Source organism: Phoxinus phoxinus, assembly GCF_949152265.1.
Source record: "Phoxinus phoxinus genome assembly, chromosome: 14".
Classification (NCBI taxonomy): domain Eukaryota; kingdom Metazoa; phylum Chordata; class Actinopteri; order Cypriniformes; family Leuciscidae; genus Phoxinus; species Phoxinus phoxinus.
This window is the reverse complement of record NC_136889.1, coordinates 21,263,764-21,282,217: the sequence shown is the minus strand read 5'-3', so window position 1 is coordinate 21,282,217 and position 18,454 is coordinate 21,263,764. Positions and strand designations below refer to the sequence as shown.

At 39.1% G+C, this 18,454-nt stretch overlaps 1 protein-coding gene across 17 annotated transcripts in view; it reads left to right on the top strand.

The window, feature by feature from the left end:
* syne2b (spectrin repeat containing, nuclear envelope 2b) overlaps positions 1–18,454 on the top strand; it is a 111,063-nt gene that overhangs the window by 29,791 nt on the left and 62,818 nt on the right. For 15 of the 17 annotated variants that reach the window (XM_079635697.1, XM_079635685.1, XM_079635688.1 and 12 more), the window contains 20 exons: positions 2,065–2,344; positions 2,574–2,903; positions 3,047–3,376; positions 5,083–5,412; positions 5,499–5,843; positions 7,178–7,356; positions 7,444–7,759; positions 7,871–8,035; positions 8,351–8,698; positions 8,811–8,947; positions 9,532–9,673; positions 9,799–9,972; positions 10,051–10,125; positions 10,228–13,806; positions 14,441–14,599; positions 14,760–14,912; positions 15,049–15,320; positions 15,447–17,508; positions 17,675–18,009; positions 18,240–18,384. In XM_079635697.1, the coding sequence (XP_079491823.1) occupies positions 2,065–2,344; positions 2,574–2,903; positions 3,047–3,376; positions 5,083–5,412; positions 5,499–5,843; positions 7,178–7,356; positions 7,444–7,759; positions 7,871–8,035; positions 8,351–8,698; positions 8,811–8,947; positions 9,532–9,673; positions 9,799–9,972; positions 10,051–10,125; positions 10,228–13,806; positions 14,441–14,599; positions 14,760–14,912; positions 15,049–15,320; positions 15,447–17,508; positions 17,675–18,009; positions 18,240–18,384 (9,856 nt within the window). The remainder of the gene's footprint in view (positions 1–2,064; positions 2,345–2,573; positions 2,904–3,046; positions 3,377–5,082; positions 5,413–5,498; positions 5,844–7,177; positions 7,357–7,443; positions 7,760–7,870; positions 8,036–8,350; positions 8,699–8,810; positions 8,948–9,531; positions 9,674–9,798; positions 9,973–10,050; positions 10,126–10,227; positions 13,807–14,440; positions 14,600–14,759; positions 14,913–15,048; positions 15,321–15,446; positions 17,509–17,674; positions 18,010–18,239; positions 18,385–18,454) is intronic. The other 2 variants (XM_079635689.1, XM_079635690.1) reach the window with 2 other exon arrangements.

Here is an 18,454-nt window from a genome sequence, read left to right as displayed (position 1 = left end):
TTTTACAGTACATTACTGGCAGCACGGTTGCCAGCAAGTTACTGTTTTCCGATTTCCAGTAACTGTACTGTAATTCACTTTACAGTACACAAGATCAGTACTGCAAACTACCAAATAGTACTTTACTGTATTTTTCTGTATTTTGTAATTTGGTCTGCTTCTGCTGTAATTAATTATACGGTATTGTACTGAATCTATATTGAGACATTACTGCTAAATATTATTATGATTTTCTAAATAATTACTAATAATGATAATATTATATTATAATAATATAATATGTAGTTATTAGGAAAATATAGGCTATAGTAGGAAAACATTCTATGGAATTCAATGGCTACTGTCAACTGTCTAGTTACCGACATTCTTTAAAATATATTTTGTGTTCAGCAGAATAAAGAAACTCATACAGGTTTGGAACAAAAAAGTGGATGAGTAAGTGATGACAAATATAATTTTTGGGTGTACTATACCTATAAAGGGATAGTTCACCCAAAAATGAAAATTAGCCCATGATTTACTCACTCTCAAGCCATCCTAGGTGTATATGACATTCTTCTTTCAGACGAATACATTCTGAGTTATATTAAAAAATGTCCTGGCCTTCCAAGCTTTATAATGACAGTGAATGGTTGTTTCTGTTTTGAAAGTCCATAAAAGTGCATCCATCCATGATAAAAGTGCTCCACGCGTTTGTGTAAGAAAAAAAATCATATTCAAGTTACGCTTTAGATTTAAGTCAAATCCGTATGTTCGTTTGGCCGGAAGCTAGTCATTTTACTTTATAAAGTCTTAAATACGGATATTTTTCTTACATCTCCATCTTCCTCATCAATCCACATAAAGTCAACATCTGACATATTTCCATCAGCTATATGTTCAAGCACTTCAAGAACTGTATATGCTGCATATGAAAAAGTTTGAAAAATGTATCGGTACTGTAATATAGATTTTTTATATAAGAAATTTCAACCAGCTTTACTGGACTTCAGTTACTGGATTGTGATTTCAGTGACAGGCTTTTGAACCCACTGTACATTCTAATGGACAGACACATTTGAAAAAATCCTGATTTAAAACTTGCAATTCTACAATCGATTTTTAACTTTAATAAGTTAAATCTTTCTATTTTACATACAAACTATAAAATACTGGCAAACATATCAAAAAAAGTTTTTAATATAAACATAGAAAATGTTGCTTCTGTGTTTGGAGTGAAGTGCTGCCATGCTTCTCTTCAATGTAGTGTTTTTTAAAATAATTACTACATGCAGAGCTTTACTGACATTTGATTGGATGACAAACGTCCAATCTCATGGACTGCAGGCTTTAAACTACTGTAGGTGAAATGCTCCAGAAGTAAGAAAAAGAAAGAAAGGGGGGTTAACATGTGATGTCCATTGTAATGGACGCAGGGTCCGAATTTAAGCTTTTAATTTGATGGAAGACTGCAGAAAGACTTTAGTTGACCAGAGGTTTATGCTTTAACCAGAAGTAACAAATCTAATCAAATGCAGAAAATTCTGGCCAGGAAAATGTTTAATTTGTATGAATGGGATAATAAAATGATCGTGGCACATGTTGCATATCCAATTGCATGCAACCCAGATTCGCAGCACGAGATGGAGTTTGTTTGGAGCTGCATTTGAGAATCGCTCCAAGATGCTGAAAACACTGGATCAAAAGCTGCTTGCATGTAAATGAACACTTAAATAAATCAGACTTAAATCGCAGCCTTTTACAATGTGATCATTGCACTAAGCCATACTGCGATTTCAACTTTATTTAAATTGAACATCCCTTTTATTTGTTAAACTTTACAATTTAATAATATTATTAATTCTAATTTTTTTATTAACCTCGAAGCCCCTGCAGTTCCCCGGTTTTCACTGAGGAAGAAAGCTTTGATGTGCACAACAATGGCTTGCAAAAATTGCATTTGAATTACATATGTTGCCTTTCCACAACAAAAATGAATGACCTGTGCTATCTTTTGGGGAGCAAATACTGATACTGTACACCCATAAAACCTGCACAACTCTTACCTTCATCCTTAATCTACAGTGGTCGTATGGAGGCATTCAATGACCTGTTATCCACTGTAAGGATACGTGGCCTGAGGGGTGATCCTTTCCTTAGAGACAGCGAGACCCTGATAGACCAATACCACAGCCTGGGGATTCTTTTGGAAAATCAGGCCCAAGTCCACAAGACCCTCGATGATCAAACTGAAACATTCCAAACCAATGCAGAGCAGATTAGAGCCTGGATCAGAGACTTAAAGCAAGGACTTGAGTGCATGGGCACAGACACGCCAATCCAAAAGAAACATATGAATGCTCAGGTGGGTCACTGTTTGTATTTTTTTTAGCTGTGTTTTGCTGGGGGAAACATACATATATTCATACATTCTTAAACACCTAAAGGGATAATTTACAAGAAATGTAAGTTCTACATTAATTTACTTGTTCTAAACCTGTATGACTTTAATGTTTCTATTTAACACAGAAAATCAATTTTTGAAGAGTATCCTCAATGTATTTGGGATAATTTGTATGTTTCTATGTTTTAAGGCTGTTCTGAATCTAAGTGCTGAAGGTGATTGTAAACTGGTGGCTCTGAAAGAAGAAGGTGATGCTTTATGTGCTCATGAGATTTTGGAGGACACCAGAAGACAGGAGCTCATTCACACCCTTAGAAACATTGAGGATGAGTGGAAAAGAGTTCTGGATATGGCTCAACAGTTAAAGCATCAGGCAGAACTTCAAGACACTCTCTCCCGGGAACTAAAAGATCTACAGGCCCAGGAAGAGAGCTACCAATCCTGGGTGAGAGAACAACTGCAAATGCTGCACTGTCTTGGGAAGGAACTTCAGCCACAGGAAAAACTAATAAAAATACAGGTAAGGGCAGTGGAAAAAGTTTGTTTTAATTGAAAAGTAATTTTTAGGAATCTTGAATGATTCTTATCTACCTAAATATAAAGGTAAATGTTGCTTGCAATGCACATAATTGCGTTGGAGAGTAATGTCTGTATATCCTCTAGACTGTATTAGACCTTGGTGATGAAGCCGATTCCAGATTGGCCAGTTTACAGAGACAAGGAAAAAAATTATGTTCTTATAAAGAGCTTGACAATGAGAGGAGGAGCCACATTGACCAAACCCAGAGAGCAATAGAAGAGGAGTGGAGGAAAGTGCTACAACTTGCCCAAGAGCTCAAGAACCAGGTCAAGCATGAGGAATCTCTCTACAGATTGATACAAACCTTCTGTGATCAGGGAGAGGACACTCGGTCCTGGATTAGACGGCTCAGAGAGACCCTGGGTTCTCTTCATGTGACATCTTCCATTCAAGAGAGGCTTAATGGAGTTGAGGTAATAGAGAGGAATATTTAACCCATAAATGGTACATTAAGTGAGTGGGCCTAATTTATGATAAAATGTAATAAGTCTATTGAAAATGGGGAAACTACTCCGGTCAAGTGACTTAATTAAAAACTCCACTCACCTCATCTTTATCTAAAATAATAATGGGAGTATGTTGTAAGAAATTCTCTGGTTTTGAGGTAAATGTTGATATGTTATGTATTAACTATATTTGTAGGAACTTCCCTGTCAAAATACTGTTTCTAAGCATGACATTATTTATGTTGAAAAACATATCTAAGGGCATGCATTGGATTATATCAGATGACTAAAAGTAGCCGACACATCTTAAGCATTCAAAATGGAGGGCTACACAAATATCATTGTTGCATAAAGTGATAGGATGGGTCTTACTCCTTCGTTAAAGGGTTAGCTCACCCAAAAATGCAAATTAGCCTATTATTTATTCACCCTCAAACCATATGTGTATATGACTCTTCTTTCAGCCAAACACAATCAAAGTTATTTAAAAAAAAAAATCCTGACTCTTCCAAGCTTTATAATGTGAGTGAATGGTATAAATTTGAAGCCCAAAAAAGCTCATCCATCCATCATAAAAGTAATTCATATGGCTCCAGGGATTAATAAAGGCCTTTTGAAGTGAAGCGATGCATTTTTGTAAGAAAAATATCTATATTTATAACTTTATTAACTATAATCACTGTCTTCCGGTAATTGCCATACGCGAGTCGAGTTCCGGCGGAAGAGTGACCTCTGACCCGATGTAGGAGTAGCGTAAGCTCCGGTGAGAGTAGATGCCTCTCGCGGTTCAAACAAATCAAGCTCCTCTTCTCTTATATCAAAATCCTCTGACATTTCTCTTTAAAAATTCTTGTTTTAGACTTCTAATTCATGGCCGGTGCTTTGTTTTACTCTTTCCTCTGTGCTTCCGTGTTTGTCAATAAATCATGCGTTGACAATGACATCCACCCGAACTAGACTTGCATACGGCAAGTCTGGAACGGCAATTACACTGGAAGCCAGTGATTATAGTTTATAAAGTTATAAATATGGATATTTTTTTACAAAAACGCATCGCTTCACTTCAGAAGGCCTTTATTAACCCCTGGAACCGTATGGATTAATTTTATGAGGGATGGATGTGCTTTTTTGGGCTTCAAAATCTTGTACCATTCACTCCCATTATAAAGCTTAGAAGAGCCTGGATATTTTTTAATATAACTCCTATTGTATTTGGCTGGAAACAAAGGCATATACACCTACACTGTAAAAAAATGTTTTCATGATTTGTTATCACAACTTTTTATCTTTTGTCAAATCAACTTCGATTACTAATGTGTGAAGATAACATACTATTTTGTGTTTCTGTTTATTAAACCATTCTTCTTCATTGTATTAACTCAAATTTTTAATTACAACGAACTCAAAATTTTAAGGCAACAAGGTAACTTGCTTTTTTAAGTTAAACCAACATTTTTTTTTTACAGTGTAGGATGGCTTGAGGGTGAGTAAAATATGGGATAATTTTCATTTTTGGGTGAACTAACCCTTTACAAGACAACAAGTCAATATGTCCTGGAACAGTAAATATTTATTAAAAACCCATAAAGACTACCATTGGCTGCACAAATGCATAAGGAAATAAAAGCATGATAGAAATTTTCTTGATGAATATCCTGTTTTTTTTTTTTTAGGCAGTACTAGTTCATAGATCTGAGGGGGACTGTAAACTTGCTGACTTAAAGACAAAAGTAGAGAGTCTATGTACCTATGAAGATCTAGAAGAAGACAAATCCAGGACAGTCCAACAGACTTTACAAGATGTACAGCAAGAGTGGACGGAAGTTTTGACGGATGCTCTTGAGCTGAAGAACCAATCAGAATTTGAGAATTCTCTTTCCATGGACCTTCAGGATCTTAAAGAACAGGAGGAGAGCACTCAATCTTGGATCAAAGAGCAGCATCTGAAGATTGAATTGCTAGGTGAAGATACTCCGTTCCAAGAGCGAATGAATGGAGCTCAGGTAAGAGACAAAGCATGATAATCAACCTTCAACAAACTTGTCTGACTTTCTGTCACTGACATGTTTTATTGGTTTATTTACTCTAGGCCATCCTGGACTCCGAGTCAGAGGGAGATTATAAGATTGCCACACTGAGGAGGAAATCAGAGGGTTTGTGCTCTCGAGAAGGCCTGGAGGAGAAGAGAAAACAGGAAATCCAACTGAACCTAAGATCCATTGAAGAAGAATTGAAGAAGGTCCTGGCAAGAGCTCAGGAACTAAAGAACCAAGCTGAGCTCCAGGATTCTCTTGAAAGGGAGCTTCAGAATGTATATGCCCAGGAGGAGACCACCTGGTCCTGGGTGAAGAACCAGAAAGATGGCCTGGACTCACTGGGAACAAGCACTCATGGTACACAGAACCAGATTGAGGAGAGACTAAGTAAAGCACAAGTAAGTAGTATAATATGGAGAAACTGAATAAAAAATGAAGGAAACTTTAAATTCTGCTTATGATGTCCATAGTGAAATGCTTATTTAAATTATGAAAATGTGGTAGTCAAGAACAAGTAATAATAATAACAATAATAATATGTTTATTTTATATAGCGCCTTTCAGAAAACTCAAGGTCGCTTTACAATGAAAAGCAAAAACATGACATAGAAACAATACTAATAAATTGAGAAGGGTAACATAATAGAAAGAGGTACAAATAAATCAGAACATAGAGTCAGGGGTCAGGGAAACAAGTGACAAAAAGATATGTTTTAATGTGGGTTTTGGGTAATGTTGGGGAATTCCAGAGAGTCTGGGCAGTGATACAAAATACCCTTCCACCAAACGATGATAGTTTACATTCTAGAGATGCGCGGATGGGCTATTATTTCATCCGCAGCCGCATCACAAAACTCATCATCCGTTCACCATCCGCACCAACGTTTTTTGACCAATTTTCTAAACCGCACCCGCCCGCCATCCGCTGATTATTTTAAGGTCTATGGGCGATGCAAGGTGCTGCTGAACCGAGCCGCGAGGCTAGAAAACTCTTGGCTGTTCTAGAAAGGAGACTGATCCAATGCAGCAAAGATATTTAATGGCTAAAGTCCGTAGTATAGCCTATTGGCTATGTTGTATCCCCACAGTTCCGATCGGTGCACAGGGACAAAAATAAATAAATATTTTCACAGAGTAAAATCTTCTCTACGAAATGCAATGATGCACAGAGATCGCACGGGCGCCTCCACGTCCTGATAATATGTCTGCTATATTTGCTTCTTATTTATTAATTCCAGGTAATTGGTTGATGAAACAGTGATTCAAATTAAGATACAATTTATACAAAATGAAATTCAATTTAAAGAAAGGCTTTCTACAAAACAAAACTTAATAAAGTGGTCAAAATCATCTCTGACCCATCTTATGATCCTACTCATGCTGTTCACTTTTTATATACCGGTAATCAACATAGATTAAATTAAAATGTTGTGTTGTGTGGTTTACCGCTATACCGCAGGAATTTCTTGCTTTTCAACCGGCGTAAGAAAAAATCCATACCGTCCCAGCCCTAGATGAGATCAGAAATATAGTTGGGGGCAAGACCATGGAGTGCTTTGAATGTAATAAGGAGCATCTTGTATTGAGTACGAAAGCGAACGGGTTGCCAATGACTGTGGAAAATCTGAGTAATGTGGGAAGGTTTCTTTGTGTATGTGAGGACCCTAGCGGCAGAGTTCTGGATATATTGGATTTATTGGATATAAGTACTGTATACCCCTCTGTCTTTCAGGCAATTCTAAGTCTTCACTCTGAGGGCAACTCTAAGATTGCTACCCTGAAAAGGACAGTAGACCATCTATATATCCGTAAAGATCTTGATGAAGACACAAGACATTCTCTCGTTGAGAAAATGAAAAATGTAGAGGAGGAGTGGAAGGCAACACTGCAGCAAGCACTGGAGCTGCATAGGTTTGATATAATAAATCTATATGTAAATAGTAATTGCACACAGTAATAGATGATTCAAATGATTGCAAATAATCATATATTCCGCAGTCTGCTGAAAAGTGTAGTGCAGCGCCTGGTGTCCTGCCAGTGTCAGAAGGAACAGCTTCAGTCTCGTCTGGAGCAGGTGAAAGAGCAGACAGCTGCACTGCCACACCACTTCCCCTGGCCTGGTTTAGGGGATCGAAGGCACACAGTGGAGCAGGCCAAGAGTCTGCTAGACCGTACCAGAGCCCTGACCCCATCTCTGTCTGCTGTCCGAGCACTCGGGAGGGAGATGAGCCAGCTGACCCGCGATTCCAGTTGGATCGATCCATCCTGGGCCACCATGGAGGAGTCCATACCTGAGTTGGTCAAAGAGCTCACGGTAAGGCTGTAGGGGAGTGCTGTGCTAAATATTTCGGACTAATAGTGACTAATAGATAATAGAAACCTGATTGATGTGTATGAAGTTCTTTTTGTATGTGTGCTTGCATAGGAGTTTTGCGTAAATCTTGAAGAGGAAATACGGAGAGAGCGAGTTTGTGCTCAGCTAGTTGAGCAGCACACCGTAGCTCAGGATTGGCTGAGAGAACAGGTCAAAGGTTTCGGTGCCCTGCCCACTGAACGCCATGGGTTACAAGGCTCTATTAACACTCTTAAGGTCTGTTTGAATTCTTTGTTATTATATGTATTTATAATTATATTATATTTGTATTAAGATTGTCAATTTAATGCATTAGTTTAATTGATCTTAAATATAAAAAATAAACAAAAATAAAGTTTAGTATGTTCCCTTATATAAAGGGAAATTAATTATTTTCTAATTCGAAAATCTTTTTTAATTCCTTTTTTATTATTTGACATCTCTAATATTTTTCCCTTTTTCTGTCAAATCTGTTAATTTATAAAATCATAAATATTTTATGGTAACACTGTAAGCTTTGAGTAAAATTATCGTGTTTCTTAACCTTTCTAGGCGCTTCTTCAGACCGTAGACAGAGAGAAGAGAGAAATTAAAGAACTGGATGCTGTTAAAGATTCCTTGATGGACCTTTGCACTCCAGGAGGTTGTGATGCCCTGACCTTAGAGGTCGGCCATCTTCATGACCTCTGTGTGTTCTCGGAGAAGGAGATGAGGGAACGGTTATCTGTGTGTGAGGCCAGATTGAGTGAAATCGACCTAAGGCTTGCTGGAAGGGCACAGATTCTCAGGGAGCAGGCAGAGAGCCTCCTGGATGAGCTCCGTGCTCAGGACCACTCTTTAGGATTTCTAGTGGGTAGCCAGAATATCAGCCAGCTGCAGGAGAACTGGCATAGCTTCAAGGTATTGTAAGAATATGCTAATTATTTTATTTTCAGTTGGTTTGTTCTAAAACTTAAGAGAAAGTCAGTGTATCCAAACCTTAGGCCTACTATTTTCGTTTTCAATTATTTAGACATGTGAGAGAGACGTTGAGGCTTCAGAGGGCAAAGTTCGTGACCTTAGTCAGGCCCTTCGAATGGTCACACCTGATGAAGAGCCCCCTATTGATGTCATTTCCATGATGGACAAAGTTACCCAACAATATTGCAGGTACATACAGACATGTTGCTTGTCAAATATTAAGCTGTTTAAAACAAATAATCTATAATAATGTATTTAAATTTGTGCTGTCAACGTTAACAACGTTTTTCCAGTTTAACGCGTAAAAAATATTTCATGCAATTTACGCAGCATCCATTTTTTTCTGCCATCTTTTAGCTAGCGTTATATTATATGATCACGCACGCAAATGCTTTTAAACCATTCAAGCAAGACAGACAAGGAGAATGCGCTGTCTGTGAAATGTCGTGTCTGTGACCCACACATGACTCGTGTTGTGCACAGAAAGACGTGCGCCTGTATTGAGTTCTCTTTCGAACTTGAATGAACAATAACACATTATAAAACATATTTAAAATATTTTTAATCGCTATTAATCACAGAAAAAATGTGTGATTAATCTAGATAATTTTTTTTAATCGATTGACCACTAATTTAAATCTGAATCCAGTTTATTTAATTGTACTATGGATAGCATGTTTGTCTCACTGTTATAGCATTACGTTGTATTATATTACAATTTAATATTTATTTATTGGATGTGCATTTTGGAGAATCATATTTTTTTTTGTCAGTTTGCGATCAAAACTGTCGGAAAGGCAGAATGACTGTGCAGACAGCACTGTGCAGTGTGTGAGACAAGCCTTACAAAATATACAGTCATGGAACCAGATGACACATGCAAATCCTCCCAGCAGCTCAGCCTCATCAATGCAGGTGTGTTTGTGTCTTAATTTGCATGCAGTGTGTGACTACAAAACACTGCACTTGCCGTATACTGATCCATTTGAACAAGTAAGGTTGCCGTTTCAGTGTAAACATACAACATTTTTACTCTTTAGGCTGCAATTGAGGAAGGTGTGAAACTATGTAAAAGCCTGCAGGTGGCGCTTTCCCATAAAGAACTCCTGAGGGACTGTCTAGGCCCTGACTTGGCAGGCAAACTTGAAAGAGATGGACTGAAAACCCTAAATGAGGCAGAAACTAACACAAATGACCTTAAACAGGATCTTAAGGTGAGTGTGACTCAATTATGTGGGATGGTGTTTTAAATTAAACATCTAGTGGTTTAAATAGATGAGTTTCTGTTTCAGAATTTTGAGGAGAAGGTGAAGCAGGAAGCTCAGAGGTTGTCACTAGAGGCTCAAAGCATTCAGTTAGAATCACGGGTACAAATTTCACATTCAAAAACATATTTCTAGACTTTTGTTGTATCAAGCCACACTAACAGACAATGTGCAGCAATAATGTATGATAAATACCATTTGTAGGTTTGTGCTGTGACACCATCGACCAAGGAGTCTGAACGTTTGGAATTTCTTTCTACCTCATCCTTTATCACTGAGAGCTGCGAAATGATGGATAACCGTGAGGTACAGCCATTTGAAAACCCTGAAAGCAAGATACCTCTATGTGTAATCTCAAAAACTGCAACAGAAACAGAAGTTCATGCTGCAAGAAAATCACCACCAATATTAGAAACTGACACTAAACAGGCTGATGTCAAAACAACTGTACCGTTAACCATGGAGATTCTACCTGAACCAGACATAAGAGTATATGATTCTACAGTTCCTACAAGCAGCCATGGAGCAAACGAAGCTGAAAATGATAATTTAATTTCTGTTGCTTTGGAAACAAAGGCTGATAATGATGAGGTTGCAGATGAAAAGAAGTCCACGTCCTCGTCTGCAGCTCTCCACAGCTTCACAGCTGAAACCACAGTACAAGACACAGACTCCCAGTGCTGTGGAATTCCAAGTCTGAGCTCAAAAGTACAAGAAAGCCAGTTGTCTGTTGAGGTTGTGAGCTTAGACTCTTTTGCTGTAAGAGTGAAGAGTGTCAACATTGAAGCAGTAACTGTAGAATCAGATAAAGAGGAAGAGGGCTCATATATTCAACATTTTCAAGAGGAACCTGATGAAAAAGGTGAAGCACAAACAAAAATAGTTGCTGAGCTCATTTTAGATGTGGATACTGTACACATACAGAGTGTAGACACACCCACAGACAGTTCAGTGAGGACAGCCTCTCCTAGTGCTATTGTAAATGAGAAGACATTGTCTCCAACAATGGTAAAACAAGATGATGGAACTTTGGCTTCTCCAGAAGCTGAAATGTCTGACATAGCAAAAGAAGCATTCAGCATTCAGTCTTTTCTTAATGAGGCAGGTATGGTGAGTGTATCGCATATTAGTTCAGCAATTGAACCAGAACAGTCACAGCTCACTGAAATAGACACCAACATACAAGTGCAAACCACCACAGCCCCACTTGCTGAAACACAAGGTAGTGAAGATGCTGGTTCAAGTATTGGAACATTTTCTTGGAACAATGGACCAAATGCTACAATTGCTGACAGAGAGGGCAGCTGGACTTCAAATAATGGCCCGCGTGAAATCCAGCAGCGATATATTATTCTAGACTTCCCTGAGGGGGCGGAGATGCAGAGACGTCATGCTCATGAAGCTACTCCATTAAGGGAACCTACTGAGACTCAGATTCAGGGATCAGAATGTTCAGCATCAGAAATAATGGAGACAGAAGGTGAGGCAAAATCGGTTGAAACAGAAACAGAGGTTCTAGTCAACACAAACAGATCATTAGAAGCATCAGAACAATCTGAACCAGTTGAAGCAAACCAAAAACTACCAACAAGGCAGGTTGGGGAAGTCATGCATGTCATTGTAGAAGAAGAGACAAAAAAGACCCTGTCAGGTGGTGATCCTAAACATCCAATCAAGCAACAGAATGAGGGAGAAACTGAGATCCAAACAAACCAGATGAATGTCTCAACACTAGAGGAGAAACCTGAGGGGGAAGAGGCGATGGGTGTTATTTTGAGAGAAGAGACACAGACCCCATCAGGTGATGAAGCACAATCCACAGAAATTGAACCTAATCTGATACCTCCAATCAAGCAAGTGAATGACTGGGGCACTGAGATACAATCCAAAAGAATGAATGTCTCACTGACACCAGAGGAGAAACCTGAAGTTGGAGAGACCGCAGATGCCATTGTAGAAGAAGAGACAAACAAGACCCTATCAAGTGATAAAGTACAATCCATAGAAGCTGAACCTAAACTGACACCCTCAATTAAGCAGCAGAATGACCGGGAAACTGAGGTCCAGTCAAAAAAGGTGGATTTCTCACCAGAGGAGAAAACTGAAGGTGGAGATGTCATGCATATCATTAAAAAAGAAGAGACAATTGAGACAAGTGAAAAAGCACATTCCATAGAAGCCGAACCTAAACCAACACCTCCAGTCAGGCGAAGAAACGATAAAAAGATTGATATCCAATCAAACAAGGTGAATACCTTAACAGCATCAGAGGAGAAACCTGAAGGTTTAGAAGCCATTGATATCATTGTGGAAAAAGAGGTAAAGATGGCTCCATCATATGATAAAGTACAATCCCTAGAAGCTGAACCTAAATCTACACCACCAGTCAGGCGACAAAATGAGGGTGAAACTGATATCCAATCGAACAAGGAAAAAGTCACAACAACACCAGAGAATAAACCTGACGGTGGGGACACCATTCATATCACTGAGGAGGAATTGACAGAAAAGGTCACATCTGTTGATGAAACACAATCCATAGAAGTTGAGCCTAAACCAACGCCACCAGTCAGAAGACGGAGTGAGAGTGAAACTGAGGTCCAATTTAACAAGTTCGATGTCACACCAACACCTCCCACCAGACGACATAAAGGTGATAGGTTATCTTTAAACTTTGAATCACAGATAGAGGGAGAAATATTTCCCACCCCACCAAGCAGAAGACGTAAAGAGAAAATGGAAAGTGAAAGGTTTTCTCTTGACTTAGAGTCCCAACCCACACCACCAGCAAGACGATGTAAAGAGAAAGAAGATAGAAGATTATCGCTCAATCTGGAGACCCAACCCACACCACCAGCAAGACGACGTAAAGAGAAAGAAGATAGAAGATTATCGCTTGGTCTGGAGGCCCAACCCACACCACCAGCAAGACGACGCAAAGAGAAAGAAGATCAAAGACCTTCCCTTCGTTTGGAGACTCAACCAACACCACCAGCAAGACGACGTAAAGAGAAAGGAGAAGATCAAAGATTATCAATGGATCTGGACATTCAACCCACTCCACCATCTAGAAGGCATAAGGATAAGCCAGAGACTGACACATTATTTTACAGTGCTGAATTAGGAAAAGATGATGATGATGGACAAACTGGTGAACATAAAGACAGCGAAGAGCCTACTGTTAAACCAACTCCACCTGTCAGACGCAAAATTTGTAAAATAGAAAGTGATGTGACATTAGCAATTTGCAAAAACCAAGAAGAAAAAGAGACTCCTCCACCACCAATAGTGAAACCTACACCACCAATAAGAAGGAAAGATAGCAAAGTTGAAAAAGAGATGGTTGCGGGTGCTTTTGTATTAAAAGAAGAGATAAGCATAATTAAACCAACTCCACCTCTGAGACGAAAAGACAGCCAAGCAGAGACTGAGATAGTTTCCACCACTTCTAAAAGTCAACTTAAAGAAATCCCACCAACTCCTCCAACCAAGGGGAAAAAAGATCAAATAGAAGCTGTTAGCGTTCAATTAATGCCAGAAGAGCCACAGGTGATACCAACTCCAACAACCAGCCAAAAAGAAAGTTCAGGGAATGAAAGGGTTTGTGCAAAACTGGAAGTGGAAACTTATGTTGAACCAATAACTAAACGAGAAGATGAAGAGGAGTGTGACACTAAGCCATTGATTGGTCGTGAGCATCAAGAGGAGGGGCAGGACTCTGATACCTTGGTCCCAGAAACTATAAGTGTAGTCAGCCAAACAGAGAGCATCAGTGAGATGCAGGTAACTTTAATATGCATGATTTTACCAAAGGAACAAACCTGCATGATGGTGTGGTATCTGCATGTTGGACTCTGATGGAGATCTTCAACTGAGGACGTGTGCTTTTAGGGCCAAAATGAAGTGTCCATTTTTGCAGTAATCCAATTATCTCCATTACCAAGCACAGCTAACACATTTGGTTTTAACTCTGATAGGAAAAAAACTATCTTCTAACAAAGTTTTCATTAACTTCTGCGGCTCCTGAATTGGATCCTTTTTGTGTCTTTATATGTTGGTCTGGCTTTGGCTGCCTTACCACAGAGACAATCCCATCACATTTTGCATCATGCACTGCCTTTAATCAGTGAATAAAGATATTGTTCTTTTAATATTGTCATGCTCATAGAGAAGGCATAGATATTTGTTATGTTCCCTCTTCTCTTTCTTATAGTACTGTGTATGTTTGGAATGGATTTTTGAGTTTGATTTTGTGTGTTTTTTTAAACCATAGATGATTTTGATTGGTTGAATTTTCTTAATTTACTGCTCTAATTTCTCAATTGTCTACTATCTTTTATCCTGTGCAAGTAATATTGTAGTTGCTAGTCTTCAGTTCAACAATTAGTTGACTCTGTTATTCTTTTATGTGTTGCAGCCACAGGATCAAGATGTGGATTTGTCTCTGCAAGTTGGTCTTACCACTGAAATCTCTGAGAGTCCAGCAGAGGAAGAGCCAAAGGGACCCACAATGAAGGATATCTTTGTGGAGATCAAAAACATGACTGAAAAAGGACCAAAAAGTGTACTCATGGAGGTAATATTTAAAAGAACCACTATAACATCAAATTCATAATACTTTCAATAATTTCAAAGTTATTTTTAACTTTGGGTTGTACAGTTCGTTTAGAATAAACATAAACAGGAATAAATGTGCATTGTGTCAGCTGTCCTTTCAGAAAGCTTTTATTTTTTAGGGTATACCGCAAAGTACAGAAAAACTTCTTGAAACGTCCAACACTGATCTTGAAGCTCAGTTAAAAAGACTAGTGTTCCAGTTACTGGACCTGCGAACTTGCCCAGCTGCTCTGAACTCCGCAGACATGGCTAAACAACTAGAGGAGGCTGAGGTGGGTCTAAGATTTTTCCTTATCCTATTTCCTATTTAATATGTAAATGCAGTTTTACTGTTTATTTTTATAAAAGAATGTATGGCTGAAGGTGAGCTCATTCAATATTTTCTACTGTATTGTTATACTATTTTAGGAATGTAGAAGGTGTGCCCAGAGACAGGTATCTATGATGTCTAGGCAAGACCAGGCTAATGGAGACATTGGCACTGGCACTAATGGCACAGTTCATGACCCCGAGGGCATGCAACAGCTAAGCGCCCAATGGAGTGCAGTTTTGTGGGATGCAGCAAGCTCTGTTCATTCCAAGGAAGTACAGCTACAAATGGTTACAGATTTTGACAGACAGACCAAGAAAGTCGAAACTACTCTGGAGAGACTCAAAACTGAGCGTGATGCACTAAGAACGTGAGTATTTACTAATAAGCAAGTTGATTTTTGTACTTATCACTCTGAAAACGGAGCAAGTTTATTGCTGAAATAAACCTCTGGTTATTAGAATGGAAAACAAAAATGTGTCTTATATATCTCTAGATCTCCAGCCATGAGCAGTTTTGCTGAGGAGGAGAGGCTGCACTCTTTCTTGAGAAACATGGAACAGGAAAGGACAGCTCTTGGTGAGCTAATTAAAACTCGTGCAAAACTCTCCCCCCACCTCAGTCTGCCTGAGAGACAAGCAGTGGAAATACAGCAAAACAACTTGCAACACCAGTGGAGGGCCCTGGAGAAGGATGCAGAGATTGCTCTTTACATGGTTAATGCTTATGCTAAAGAAAGTGGCAGCCTTCTTCAAAATGCCGGTGCCCTAAAAGACCATCTCAAGAACATTCAGAAAACCTTGGATGCATTGAAATCCTCACCAGTTTTATGGGATGGCAAGAGAGCTCAAGAAATTATGGATATGAATGCTGATCTCACTTCCACCCATCAGCAGTACCTCTACCTTCAGCAGACCTCTGAGGCACTTGCCCAGGAATTCCAATTCAAGGCAGAGACATCCAGCATAGAGCAGGACCTTCAGCATATTAAAGATCAGTTGGATCAAATAGGCGAACAGTTAGCAGCTGCAACCCCTAGCAGCAGCAACCCAACGTTAAGTAAAATTGTAAAAGTAATGACAGATGCTCTAGCTTGGGCCAAGCAGACAGAATTTGACATCATAGGGCGCCAGAAAAAGGTGTCTCTGCTTCCAGAAGAGGTACATCGACAGATTAAAGATTTAAAGAAATTGCAGTCCGAGATGAGCTCCAAGCAAGCCCAGTTAAAGGCTTTGGTTGAGGAAGTCAATGAGCTTATTCTTGACCTAGATGAGGATGATGTTTCAATGGTGACTTCATCCTTGAAAGCCCTAGAGGATTTGTCCAAATCAACTGCAGGAAAACTGGCCAAGGCAGTTCACGAGATGGAGTCAGGGCTTCAAACCCGGGAAAAGATGTCAGAGCAGATAGCAGATGTTGATTCCTGGGTGGTTGGACATCTCTGGAGGGAAGCTTTGAGGAGAGAGGATTATCAAAGTTTGAGTCCGGCAGACCTGGATCGCAGGTTGAGGCAGATCCAGGACACTCTTGGAGAGGCAGAAAAGCAGTCCGCTGTCACTGAAGCTCTTCTGATGAAAAGCAATGACATTGCATCAGAGCTACATGTCTCAGAGAGTACTCAGCTCCATGGGAAACTCACCAACCTTCAAGAAGACATTAAGGGTATTGTTATCTATGAGAAAGCATGTTGCCAGAAAGTTATGGATGTCATACAAAGCCAAGAATCCTCTCAAAGGAAGGTATCATCTCTTGAGAACAGCCTGAGACAAATGTTAGTTGATTTAAAAAGACACAGGTTTCCTGTTACCAAGGATACCCTCTCTGTTATCGAACCATTTAAACAGATTATTGTGGAGCGCAAATCTCAGGTTGAACAAGTAAGTCCCTGTGCAGAGGACAAGAGAAGAGAGCTCTTATGTGTTATCATTGAACTGCACCACAAAATGATCGATTTGGATCTCAAAGCACGAGCTCATGAAAGGTACTTGAGACTCAGTCAGTGTATTGAAGATCTAAAAGAAGGAATGGAGGCTCAGATTCCAAGGACCAAAGATGTGAGCATCAACAAAGAGGAATGCTACAGAGCCTGTCAGAACCTATTGATCCAAATACCTTTAATAAAACTGTTGTGTGAGGAAACAAGAGTTGAACTCCAGGAAATCATAGCAGATCTTTATCCATCTCAGATCTCTGCTGAACAAATAAGACTCCAGCAAATCTTGGAAAGTCTCAAAACCTCAGAATTGACAGTGAAAAATAATCTTCAGATACTGGAATGGGATCTGGTAAAACATATTCACTACCCATCAGAAAAGAGAGTACTTCAGCAGTTCCTCAAAGACACCAATGAGGAGCTAGAAAAGCCTTGTTGTATTGAACCAAAAGAAGGAGTAATTGAAAAACAATTAAGAAAGTGCCTTGTGCTCAGAAAGACTGTAGAATCTAGAATGCATGTGCTTGAGTTTCTTGAAAAAAAGATTGGAGCTCAACCTCTACAGGACTGCAAGCAGCTTATTTGCTTGAAAGATATGGTTTTGGAAAGGTGTGATCAACGAATGGTGAGTTTATGATGCAATCATCTACAACTCACAATTTCATGGACCTATTTCTTTGCAATATAATTGGTATAAATATAAATGTTTAGAAATATACATAGAAAATATATTATTGAAAATATACATTTAGGCATATAGACTTCAAGGAATATTTTTGCTCTCTTTTCAGGTAAGTTTAACTAAAGCCAAAGAACTGTTGAGGAACTACACCAAGGCAGTGATTGATACCATTCGGTTCCTCCAAAGAGCTGCATTGGTCCTTCTTCCCTCAATCTGTTCTGCTAGAAGCTGCTCAGAAAGACTCAAAGACACTCAGCAGGCTTTATTGACTCTAGACACAGAGTTCCAGTCACATATTTCACAGCTCCAAACTCAAAACCCACAGCATCCCTTCTTCAATCCACAGAAAACTGAATTTCTACACATTGAACTTCTAGGCGAGCTCTTGGTCAGGCTATCGACCCTCAAGGCCCAGGCCCAAATACAACTAGAATCTCTGAAGAGGTACATAGTAGGAAACCTTATTGTATACCTTAGTGTATAAGAACACAGAGATCAGAGTTTTTCCTCACAGTAAATGATCATAATTACTAATGAATTTGTGAGATACTTAAGCATTTATTTTATGTACAATATGCTCACTGTGCTTATCACATCTTATTATCACCATATATCCTGTCATCAATTTCTAAATGCCCGATGTGTAAAGTAACAAATTTCTTGTCCATAACAAGGTGTGTTGAGTGCCAGAAAAATTCTCGTAAATGCTATGAGGAGCTTTGCCAGCAAGTGAGAGACTCAGAAACATTGCTATCACAATGTGCTTCCAAAAAAAATACTTCACACAAAGACTGCAAAGACCAGCAACTGAAACTCAAGGTAAAGGCAAATAAGACCCTTTTCTGTAGAACGGCTAGCATTTGTTAACATTAGCTCCCCATATAACCGA